The sequence below is a fragment of the Neophocaena asiaeorientalis genome, unplaced genomic scaffold, assembly GCF_003031525.2.
Source record: "Neophocaena asiaeorientalis asiaeorientalis breed wild unplaced genomic scaffold, Neophocaena_asiaeorientalis_V1.1 scaffold105, whole genome shotgun sequence".
Classification (NCBI taxonomy): domain Eukaryota; kingdom Metazoa; phylum Chordata; class Mammalia; order Artiodactyla; family Phocoenidae; genus Neophocaena; species Neophocaena asiaeorientalis.
In genome coordinates, this window is record NW_020172162.1 from 2,718,004 (window position 1) to 2,730,412 (window position 12,409).

At 38.3% G+C, this 12,409-nt stretch overlaps 1 protein-coding gene across 2 annotated transcripts in view; it reads right to left on the bottom strand.

Moving 5' to 3' along the window:
• PDSS2 (decaprenyl diphosphate synthase subunit 2) overlaps nucleotides 1-12,409 on the bottom strand; it is a 246,190-nt gene that overhangs the window by 66,103 nt on the left and 167,678 nt on the right. For both annotated transcript variants that reach the window (XM_024755922.1, XM_024755916.1), the window contains one exon: nucleotides 8,316-8,390. In XM_024755922.1, coding sequence (XP_024611690.1) covers nucleotides 8,316-8,390 — 75 coding nt within the window. The remainder of the gene's footprint in view (nucleotides 1-8,315; nucleotides 8,391-12,409) is intronic.

Here is a 12,409-nt window from a genome sequence, read left to right on the forward strand (position 1 = left end):
TATAAAGAATATTACCAGAGATTACAAAGGTCAGTTAACAATAAAGGGATGAATCGTCAAGATAACATAATGATCCTAAAAATAATATATTAATCCTAAAGGTTAATGTACCTAAAGCAAAGCTTCAAGATACATGAAGGAAAAACTGATAGAACTGCAGGAAGAAATAGAAAAATCCACAGTCACAGTCAGAGACTTTAACACCTTTCTCTCAGTAACTGACAGAATAAGCAGAATGAAAATAATAACAAATATAGAAGACTTTAATGATACTATCAAATTGACTTAATTGGTATTTAAAGAACACTCTAAGAAATAATAGCAGAATACATATTCTTTTTTTTAAACATCTTTACTGGAGTATAATTGCTTTACAATGGTGTGTTAGTTTCTGCTTTATATAAAAGTCAATCAGTTATACAGATACATATATCCCCATAGCCCTACCCTCTTGCGTCTCCCTCCCTCCCACCCTCCCTTATCCCACCCCTCTAGGTGGTCACAAAGCACCAAGCTGATCTCCCTGTGCTATGCAGCTGCTTCCCACTAGCTATCTATTTTACATTTGGTAGTGTATATATGTCCATGTCACTCTCTCACTTTGTCCCAGCTTACCCTTCCCTCTCCCCATATCCTCAAGTCCATTCTCTAGTAGGTCTGTGTCTTTATTCCTGTCTTGCCCCTAGGTTCTTCATGACCTTTTTTTTTTTTTTAGATTCCATATATATGTGTTAGCATAAGGTATTTGTTTTTCTCTTTCTGACTTACTTCACTCTGTATGACAGACTCTAGGTCCATCCACCTCACTACAAATAGCTCAATTTCGTTTCTTTTTATGGCTGAGTAATATTCCATTGTATGTATGTGGCACTTCTTCTTTACCCATTAATCTGTTGATGGACACTTAGGTTGCTTCCATGTCCTGGCTATTGTAAACAGAGCTGCAATGAACATTGTGGTACATGACTCTTTTTGAATTATGGTTTTCTCAGAGTATAATGCCCAGTAGTGGGATTGCTCGGTCATATGGCAGTTTTATTTTTAGTTTTTTAAGGAACCTCCATACTGTTCTCCATAGTGGCTGTATCAATTTACATTCCCACCAACAGTACAAGAGTGTTCCCTTTTCTCCACACCCTCTCCAGCATTTATTGTTTGTAGATTTTTGGATGATGGCCCTTCTGACTGGTGTGAGATGATATCTCATTGTACTTTTGAATTGCATTTCTCTAATCATTAATGATGTTGAGCATATAGATTTTTCTTCCTTAGTGTATAGGAATGCAAGAGATTTCTGTGCATTAATTTTGTACCCTGCTACTTTACCAAATTCATTGATTAGCTCTAGTAGTTTTCTGTTGGCATCTTTAGGATTCTCTATGTATAGTTTCATGTCATCTACATATTCTTTTTAAGTGAATATAAAACATTTACCAGGATAGTTCATATCTGGGCCATAAAACAACTCTCAATAAATTTAAAATACTTCAAACCATATAAAATGTTCCCGGGGCTTCCCTGGTGGCGCAGTGGTTGAGAGTCCGCCTGCTGATGCAGGGGACACGAGTTCGTGCCCTGGTCCGGGAAGATGCCACATGCCGAGGAGCGGCTAGACCCATGAGCCATGGCGGCTAAGCCTGCGCGTCTGGAGCCTGGGCTCCGCAACGGGAGAGGCCACAACAGTGAGAGGCCTGCGTACCGCAAAAAAAAAAAGAAAAAAAAAAAGTTCCCTAGTCACAATGGTATTATAAATCAATAACAGAAAGACATCTGTAAAATCCCCAAATATTTGGAAACTAAATAACAAACTGTAAAATAATCCATGAGTCTAAGGAAAAGAGAAATTAGTAAGTGGCTTGAACTGAATGGAAATGAAAAACAACATAATGGAAATTTGTGGGATGCCACTAAAGTAGCACTTAGATGGAAATTCATTGCACTAAATACCATATTAGAAAAGAAATCAGAGTTCAAATACATGATTTCAGCTTAAAAGAATAAAAATAGAAGAGGAAATAAAACCAAAGCAATCAAAAGAAAAGAGATTGTAAAACTCAGAGTGAAAAATCAATGTAAAAGAAAGGAGAAAAAATAAAGTCAATGAAACCAAAAGCTGGTGCTCTGAAATCAATAATATTGTTAAGCCTCTAGGAAAATTAGAGAGAAGATAAAAATTACCAGTATCAGAAATGAGAGAAGTGACATTACTGCAAATTCTACAGATATTAAACGGATAATATGGGAATATTATGAAGAACTTTAGGCCAATAATTTGACAACTTAGTGTTTCACTGCAGCGAACAAACTACCAAAATCTACTCACGAAGAAATACATAACCTAAATAGTATGATATTTTAAGCAACTGAATTTGTAGTAGGAAAAAACAAAACAAAAAAACTTTCCCATAAAGAAAGATCCAGATGGTTTCATTAGTGAATTCTATCAAATATGTAAGGAAGAAACAGTACTAATTCTACACAAAACCTTTCAAAAAATCAAAGAGGAAATACTTCCCAATTCATTTTGAGGCCAGCATTATCTTGATATTGACGAAAGACAAAGACATTACAAAGAACTGAAAAAACACACCTTATTCCTCACGAATAAAAATGTAAACATTAACAAAATTTTAGAGTATCAAATCCAACAATATAGAAAAGGGTGACTGCATCATGATCAAGTGAGGTTTATTCCAGGAATGCAAGGCTGATTTAACATTTGAAAATCAATCAATTAAGTCACCATATTAACAGACTAAAAAAGAAAATCTCAAAAGAGAAGAAAACTAAAAAACAACAACAACAACAAATATATATATATATGATCACCTCAGTAGCTCCAGAAATAAAAATGGTCAAAACCTAACATTAATTTCTGGTAAAAAACTCTCAGGAAATTAAGAATATAAGGGAACATATTCACTAATCAGGAGCCTCTATCAACACCAAAACCAAAACCAAAACCAAAACCTGCAGCTAACATCATACTTAATAGTGGTCAAATATTGAATGTTTTCTTCCTAGCATCAGGAGAAAAGCAAGGATGTCCATTCTCACCACTTCAACATTATACTGGAGGGTCTAGTTGTTGGATCTGGGATTTGCTTTTATCCTACATACATACAACCTAGTGAGTTAGTCTGTTACTGTTTTGCTCTTTTGTGGATGCTAACAGAAGACATAAGACTCCTGGTTCAGAGATAAAGGACTTTATTATTTATGGCATGGGAAGAATCATGTGCATTAGCATATTTGTGTTGGTTACCCTTTACCCCAAATCCTGCAGGGGCAATGCAATGGGCTCAGACGGATGCTATGCCTTCAGTGGACTTATATTACAGCTAACGAACACTGAGTTTGGGGGATCCACTGCTTTTGCAGCAAGAAGTGATGTATATATTTATTATCTTGATTGTGATGATAGCTTTACTGGTGCACACGTATATCAAAACATATCAGATAGTGTACTTTAAATATTTGCAGCTGACTTACATCAATAAAGCTGTCAGAAAAATGGGAAAAATCTTCCATTCCAAGCACTCTAGGCCTTTCTATATCATTAATTTAACAAATATTTTTGGGCTACTACTAATGTGCTAGGCACTGTGCTGATATTGGGATTACTGTGGTAAACAAAATCCTTCCTCCCGTGGAGTTTATATTCTTGTAGGAGGAGACTGAAAGTAAACAATAAGAAAAACAGCAGATGGTGGCTATTGTGATTAAGATAAAGAGAATTAAGTAGGGTGGCTACTTTAGATTGGGGGTGGGTCATCTCTCTGAGAAGATGATACCGATGTAGAGATATGAATATCAAGAAGGGGCCAACCACATCGAAGTGGGAGAAGAGCACCTCTGACCTTCATCATTATTTTGGCTTTCTAACTGTTCTCATTTCCCTCCAATCTCCTGTAAGCCACGCTGAATTAGCTTCCCCGAAGGTTAGTATGATCGTGTAATTACTGTGTTTAAAAACCTTCATTCTCTCTCTTATCTCAATTACTAAAAAGGATATTAGCTCTACATTCCAGCATTATGAGTCTTCTTGCATATGACAAAATGTACTTTTCCAGTCTTCTCACTATTCCTTTATTCTAACATGGAGAAAGCCCTGATCTTACGTATGCTTCCCTACTTTTGATCATGCTGTTTCTTCTGCTTGAAATGCCATCCTTCTCCTCAAGGATGCCATCAGTAGACACCCTTCCTATCCTTAAATGTCTGTCTCAAATATCACATTCTCCATAATATCTTTTCTGATTTTCCCAGCCAGATGTAATTTTTGTTCACAAGTCCCTCCTGTTATATTTCTCAGTGGGAAAAACTCAGCTTGCTCATTTTTTATTATATTTTAGATGGTGGCATAGGGCTTTGCAGATAGGACATAATCCATAACTTCCTAGTGGACTGAATTATCTTATTTTTGTTTTACTTGAAAGCTGCATGAGAGCCAAAAAAAAAAAAAAGATAAACATAAAGATAAAAACAGGGACTTCCCGTGGATGTCCAGTGGTTAAGACTTCGCCTTCCAGTGCAGGGGGTGCAGGTTCAATCCCTGGTCAGGGAGCTATGATCATATATGCCTCACGGCCAAAAAACCAAAATATAAGACAGAAGCAATATTGTAACAAATTCAAGGCCTATGGATTCAAAGCAAATTTTGCTAAAATGTAAAATATTCAGCATGCACAGTAATATGAATACAATGACTAGGGAACTCTTAGGATGGCAAACGACCATTTAAAGTGCATTTTTTCTATCTGATGTGCTTCTTTCTTCAATTAGCTAACAAAAAAAGAAAAAGCAGGTAAAGTGAAGGGAGATATAAACACTAAAGAAAGCACAATGGCTAATTTTTATTTCAAGGAAGAAATGGTTCGCAAACTAGCAAATGCAAAAATAAAAATGTTATTTTTCAATGGACAGAACAAGGATGAATTTCCTAAATAACACTGAATCCCAATTTACGTACAATCTGTTAAGTATTACAAACATAAGTCACATACACTTTCATAGTTTTAAGGAGGATGAGGTAATTACTCTACAAACTTCCAGAGAAGGTGATTCCTAACATATTCAGTTACGATTCCCCTCCATTTGCTTTAATGCATCTACCCTAGTCACAGAGATACTACTCCACAGAAAGCTATTTTTATACTACCCAGCTTCTCCATCACTGTAGTACGTAGCCATATAGAAAACAGACCACTATTGTATCCTCTTATCCCTGGAGAGATGAAATGGTTTGCAGCTTATTTTAAATCACAAAGCAATTCTTTTGTGTACTGAATTGGCCCCAGGCTACGGAGGTTGTGCAACTCACTTCCCACATGACCTCCACTTGTGGCTGCTTCCCAATCTTGTCAGAACATGAAAACCTTGAAGGCACTCCATGTGGGGGGCAGTGCTCTCTCTGTCTCTGAAATGATTCCTGGGCCAAGTTAGAAAAACCAGATTCTGAACAGCCACTGTAATGGCAAGCACACGCAGAAGGGGAAAAAAAAGCTCAGAATTTTTCTGGTTAGGAAGGGAAATGTGGTTAACCTAAATTGGACCCAAAGAGCAAATGAAGGCATCAAGGAAGCACTCCCACTGCTTCAGTTCAACTATGCATTTTTGTTTCCGTTATAAAAAAAGAACAGCTCTTTAAATGGTTTGGCTATATTCAGAAATGTAACTGCTTAAAAAAGTTCTCAAGTGTTTGAAAGGACTGTGTTTGGGAAGGTGGTGGGAAAGAGGGCAGATGACAAAGCATTGCTAGAGTCTTTTGAGTAAAACTTAAATTAGATAATCAAAGTCAGCAACTGGTGCTTGCTAAGTGATGGTTCATGTATGATCAACAGTCCTTCAAAGACTTTGCTGCTGCCTCTCTTCTCTTTCCCAGGAAGAAAGAGATTATATAGGACTTGGAGTCAATAAACCTGGGTTCAGATCATGTCACTGTCAAACATGCATTAACAATTTCCAGACACTATGCTTTCTTGGCATTTGTCATCTCTGAATTTTAGGCTTTTCCTCTATAAAATGGGTACCAACAAATGTCACCCTTTTCATAGGTGATTATGTAGAAAGTATAAGCAAACTGTGAAGTGCTAAGCATTTTTATTGTTGCTGCTAGTAGGTCTGCTTGAAATATAAAAAGTACTTAACAAATGTTCACAAAATTATTAATAAACTGGAGTAATTATAGTGGACAAATGATAAGAGTAAGTCAAGAACCTTAAAATCAACAATAAAACTTTCACTTAAAACTTAACAGATATTTAACTATAAAACATTAATATCTTATATGGAACTAAATTGAACACCTTAGAAATATCCCGGGGGGAAAACAATGCTTCAGCTGCCAGAAGAGGTCACTGTAATCATCATATATGGTAGGATCTCAGGTATGGCAGAGGCATGCTAGCAAATCAGGTTTCATTAAGGTTACAGAGGCAGTGAATGAGAGGTGAAGAGCCTGAGGTCTGAAGTTCAATCTCAACTAACAAGTTGTATGACTATGGGCACATTAATCTTTTCTAAGCCTCAGTTTTCACAGATGTAAAATGGGGAGAGCAGCAGTCTCTGCTAGCAAGGATTACTGTGAAGACTTTAAGGAAGAAACAGGTGAATTACTTACCACAGTGTTATTTGCTTACCCACCATCGTCTTCATCATACTATATACAAGGGGTCTTTTTATAAGTGGAACTAGACCAGGAGCCCTCCATTTTACAATCTCCTATTAACCTTCAGCCATGGTAGAGAACTATGGTATGTTTTTGTTTTGTTTTGCTTTGTTTGTTTTTTGTTTTGTTTTTTTTGTTTTGTTTTGTTTTGTTTTTTGTTTTTTGTTTTTGCGGTACGCGGGCCTCTCCCGTTGCGGAACACAGGCTCCGGACGCGCAGGCTCAGCGGCCATGGCTCACGAGCCCAGCCCCTCCGCGGCATGTGGGATCTTCCCAGACCGGGGCACGAACCCGCGTCCCCTGCATCGGCAGGCGGACTCTCAACCACCGCGCCACCAGGGAAGCCTGCTTTGTTTGTTTTTTGCGGTACGCGGGCCTCTCACTGTTGTGGCCTCTCCCGTTGTGGAGCACAGGCTCCGGACGCGCAGGCTCAGCGGCCATGGCTCATGGGGCCAGCCGCTCTGCGGCATGTGGGATCTTCCCGGACCGGGGCACGAACCCGTGTCCCCTGCATCGGCAGGCGGACTCTCAACCACTGTGCCACCAGGGAAGCCCTATGGTATGTTTTTGAAAAACACAGGAAAGGGGGTCTACTGTGGTCATATACCCTGCCAGGTCCCCACACAGTACTATGCTGCTTAGGTGAAGTTCGATATGCCTGCCAGGAACTATGGTTCCCTGAACCAAATGATAGCAGATGTTCAAGGTGTAATTCTTCATATTTCACTAACCACTCTCTGAACCATCCAGAATCCCTGGGTTATACTTTTAATTTTTAAATTTCATATCCAAGTTGCTCATGCCCTATGTTTCACTTCCAGTAAAATCTGTCTTTCTTTTTTCACATGGAAATGTCAAAAAGCTTAAGATGTGCATACATGCATATTTTTTTCTAATTTGCAGTGAGTGAAATCTTGCTAATGCAGAAGCTGAAGAAGTTAGAATAATGAAACACTTATATAGGAATCCCTTATAATATTTTATAACATGTTAACTGATGGTGGTGGTCAATGAAGCAATTGCTTCACATCCAATATCCTGCTGAAATGAAATAACTGCATTTTAAGGAAATAAAACGTAACCCTTTTTGAGATGTCCTGCTAAATGAGTCAAAAATCCTTAATTCTAGATCTATAAAATTAATCAAAATAATCCAACTGTGCAATCATCTTACGTCTTATCACAGAGAATTTAATAATGCAGTAAATTCTGGTTCTTGGATATAGAAGACATTCCTCCCTCATGCCCCCAACAGTCACCTTCTTGGGACCATGTCCACTCTTTTGGGACATGGAAAGCCCCTTCTTCTGAGGAAAGGCTGGGTCCAGCCACCTCAGCGTGAGCTGCTTCTCCAGCCTGCCTGCCTTTTTGACAGTGCTACCTGCCAGCCAGAAGCATCCTGGTGTCTTTTGGGCTGCTGCAGATTGAACAGACTTTGAATCCAGCCAGAGGATAAGAGGTTGTTTTAATTGGCTAAATCTGCTATGTGCAAAGCATATGACCATGAATTTGTAGCCAAAACACTAATCTAAAAAAAGTCACGAACAATTTAAACACAAAACAAGAATGATGTTTTTGCTTGTCAATTCTACTTTTGCCACGAGGGTTTTTAACCTAACATTTTATAATGACTACCAAATCTTTACCTTTGCTGAAGTAGAATTTTCATGGTATACTCCTTGTACCAAATCCATAAGAGCACTTGCTAAAAGTTCCACAACCTAAAAAACAAGAAAAAAATCAAAAGAAACAATTAAAAAAATGTATCCCTATTTTTACCTCAGAATGCTTCACAAGGCTTAGTAGCAAGGCAGTATTCTGCTTGATAGAAAAAAAAAAAATGGGGTTATGTGCAAAGATCCTGGCAAATGGCATTGCCCACCTGGATATTAGAGCTGTGATCCAATATCTCCGGTCATAATTCAAGCAAAAAAAAAAATCTTGTAAGCATAGCATTTAATATATGTGAAAATCCAGTAATAGCCATATTGAACATAAGCTTAAATTTCAGATAACTAATGAAATTTTTTTTTAATTAATTTATTTTTGGCCGCGTTGGGTCTCCGTTGCTGCGTGTGGGCTTTCTCTAGTTGCAGCTAAAGGGGGCTACTCTTCGTTGTGGTGCGCGGTCTTCTCATTGTGGTGGCTTCTCTTGTTGTGTTGCACGGGCTCTAGGTGCGCGGGCTTCAGTAGTTGTGGCACGCGGGCTCTAGGGTGCAGGCTCAGTAGTTGTGGCACATGGGCTTAGCTACTCCACGGGATCTTCCCGGACCAGGGATCGAACTCGTGTGCCCTGCAATGGCAGGCGGATTCTTAACCACTGCGCTACCAGGGAAGTCCCTCAGATAACTAATGAAATCTTAACCCTATTAATTTGCTGAATGTTTATTTCTGTCAGGTGGATACTTTTTCAATACCCCCATTCTGGGAGGCATCACAGTGCTAATTTTCATACGTAATACAGAGAGAAAAGCAACCTTTCTAACGTGTTCATTCTGTTGTACTAAAAATGCACTGTGGATATATTTGGTGTAGGGCCCCTGGGTCAAATGTACCATAAACACTGAAAATTTTTACAGAATTGTAATATTGAAATTGTATCATCAAACCTGTATTATTTTCAAGGCCCAGGCTATTAAAAAAAATCAAACAAAATCAAAAGCTTTGAACTTGTTCCAGAATGTAAAACAAGCAGAAAATAGTAAATGGTCTCTTTGGAACTACTGTACAATTTAGAGTTGTTTGCATAAACCATCTTAATTCAAGAGGATAAAACAGTGGTATTTATTATAATGTTCAGTGCAGCCATTTCAAACAAGAATTCCTCAAGGCAACCCTACCCGCTTCTTAAGAAGTCTTAGTATCTTATATACTTAGCTTCCTATGTTATGCAGTCCTGTATCAGATTTCCACTCTTTGCTTCCTAAAATTTAGCTCAGTTTTGACTGAATTAAAGGATTTTGTTTCAGCTTTTATCATTCTTGTAATTGAAGACATTATTAAGCCAAAGGATACAGACCCAAACAACAAGATACTTCAATCTCAGGTACCTTGGATTTAATAAACATTTTCTTAGAGGCAAATTATATGAATTTTTAGAAAGATATGCTTTAAAATTTTAACACATAAGCATTTATCTCCAAATTTATATTTACATGCATCCTGCACAACACACACAAGGCTGCCGATATGGAAATTTTGCTGATTAAAGGGATTATTTTTTTCTAGCTCTGCAGATGGGTTAATTTGTAAGACCTATACAAAGTCTTTTTTTTTTTTTTTAATCGCATTGCCCTTTAGGTAACCAAATACTTAAGAAATATTGTAGCAATATGAGCTGCAGAGGAACTGCGAGGACAATGATCCTACAGTGTTACCAGATGTGTTGAGTTATTTAAGTGGGGAAAGAGAGAAAAATGAATGGATTTTTTTCCCCCCTGAAGGTATCAGATAAGCTCTATTCCCAAATCCAGGAGGATAGAGTATTGCCAATAGGTCTATGAAAGACTGTAACTAAATGCACAGTATCAGATTGGATTACAGTTTACACAAGCAACATCCCAAGATCCCTCTGATGGTTGGACACATAATACAGATCAATCAGTCACTAAGAAATGTTATGGTTTTGAAACAGTTTGAGGTCTGAGACCAGCACTGGTAAAGTGAAGAGGGATTTACAAAAAGAAAGTCCGACACTAATTTTAACAATGGATCTGGTTTTGGGTAAACAGAGTGTTCCTTTATTTCCCTGAAATTCCAGACCAGGACAAAGCAACAAAACCTTTTTATTCTCCAATTCTTTTTCTGTTAATGCAATTAGCAAATATATGTAGATCTGTACTTACAAGTTTATAATTTATAAATGACCTGTACTTCCAAACGGCCATCCTTGCTTAAGCAGAATACACCTCCACTGCCAACAGCAACCATCAAGGAAAAAGATTTGGACTTCCTTAGGTTAACAAGTCCAGGAAGGCAAGAGAGTATAAAAAGCAGTCTAGCCTAGGGGAGTTGAATATGTCCCAGGCAAAAGTGACTTATCCAGCACACACTTAAATATCTTTCCACTGCCTGAAGTGTTTACTTTTAAAATTATACCAAAAAGAGATGTGTTTAAGTATTATCCTCCTTTAAAATTGCAAATATTTCTAGGAAGACCACAGGGCTAACAGCCCATACATATGTTAACAAGACCATTTAATGATCTCATCTTTTTTTTTCATCACATGGTTTACTACCACAGGCATTCACCTGTTTAGATAACTACTGTACTTAAATACAAGAAGGCACCTACTGGGACTCCCCTGGTGGCTCAGTGGTTAAGAATCCGCCTGCCAATGCAGGGGACACGGGTTTGAGCGCTGGTCCAGGAAGATCCCACATGCCGCGGAGCAACTCAGCCCGTGCGCCACAACTATTGAGCCTGCGCTCTAGAGCCTGTGAGCCACAACTACTGAGCCCGTACGCCACAACTACTGAAGCCCGCATGCTCTAGGGCCCACGTGCCACAACTACTGGGCCTGTGTGCTGCAACTAATGAAGCCTGCGCACCTAGAGCCCATGCTCCTCAATAAGAGAAGCCACTGCAATGAGAGAGGCCCGCGCACTGCAATGAAGAGTAGCCCCTGCTTGCCGCAACTAGAGAAAAGTCCACGTACAGCAACAAAAACCCAATGCAGCCAAAAGATAAATTAAAAAAAAAAAAAAAAAAGAAAAGCACTTGCTTAATGAGCTCCTCCCTTCCCTCAGATTACTGAGGAATGATTTGTTCAAGCAACCTAAAACGGTAGCAAGGATAACGTCAGCCAGAAGAGAATCTAGAGCTCAACTGCCAGACTGTCTGAGACTAAGAGTCCCCGTCCCAGACTTTTTGGTGCTCCAGAGAAAGACCAAGGACTTCTGTTCCAAGCCCAGGGGGACAAGCAAACACTTTCTACTAGAAAAAGTGGGTTTTAATTCAACAACAGAACACATGAGAAGAGTATTTTAACCAAAATCAGAGGTCTCTGTAACACTGACTTGTTGCATCCTGAAACATTATTTCAGATTATATGACTGTCACCAACACTATTATAAAGTTTAGTTTACCTGCCTAGAGAGTAATCAAATAGGAGATATGTTTCTTCATTTCTGCATTTCTGGAGGTTGTGAGAATAGCAGAATTGCTTACCTGTACATGCAAATGCAAATATGCTTTTTTCTTTGATTTGTGTCGTGTTTAACGATACAGCAATGTCATACACTATCTCCCAATCTTCTAAGTAACACCTTAGATTTCAGTGAGCCAGAAGTCGTAACCATTCACAATGTCAGTGTTATGAGCTGGTTTCTCGTGCCACCTCGTTTTTGGCTACCAGAGAGGAGGTTGCATAGGAAAGGAAGTGGACATCAAATTGCTGTTCTCAAGCAAACAATCTCTGTTACCTCTCCCATTTTAATCACTACCCTCTCATCAAAGATAAGGAATAGGTAGTATTCAGATCTGTCTGAACCTTAGCACAATTACAGATCCAATATAACTGACCTTTGGAATGAATTTCTTAAATGGTTAATTTACAGGACAAATTTTACCAACTGCAAGGGAATATGTAATTGCTTCCTTCTTTATCTTTTGGCAAGGGTAACTAAAATTCAGTGATTTTTTTTTTAAACTGAAAAACTAAAGTGATGCATACCCTTACAAAAGGTGTTGTAATTATTATATAATACAATTATAATTATATATTAATATAATTGTACA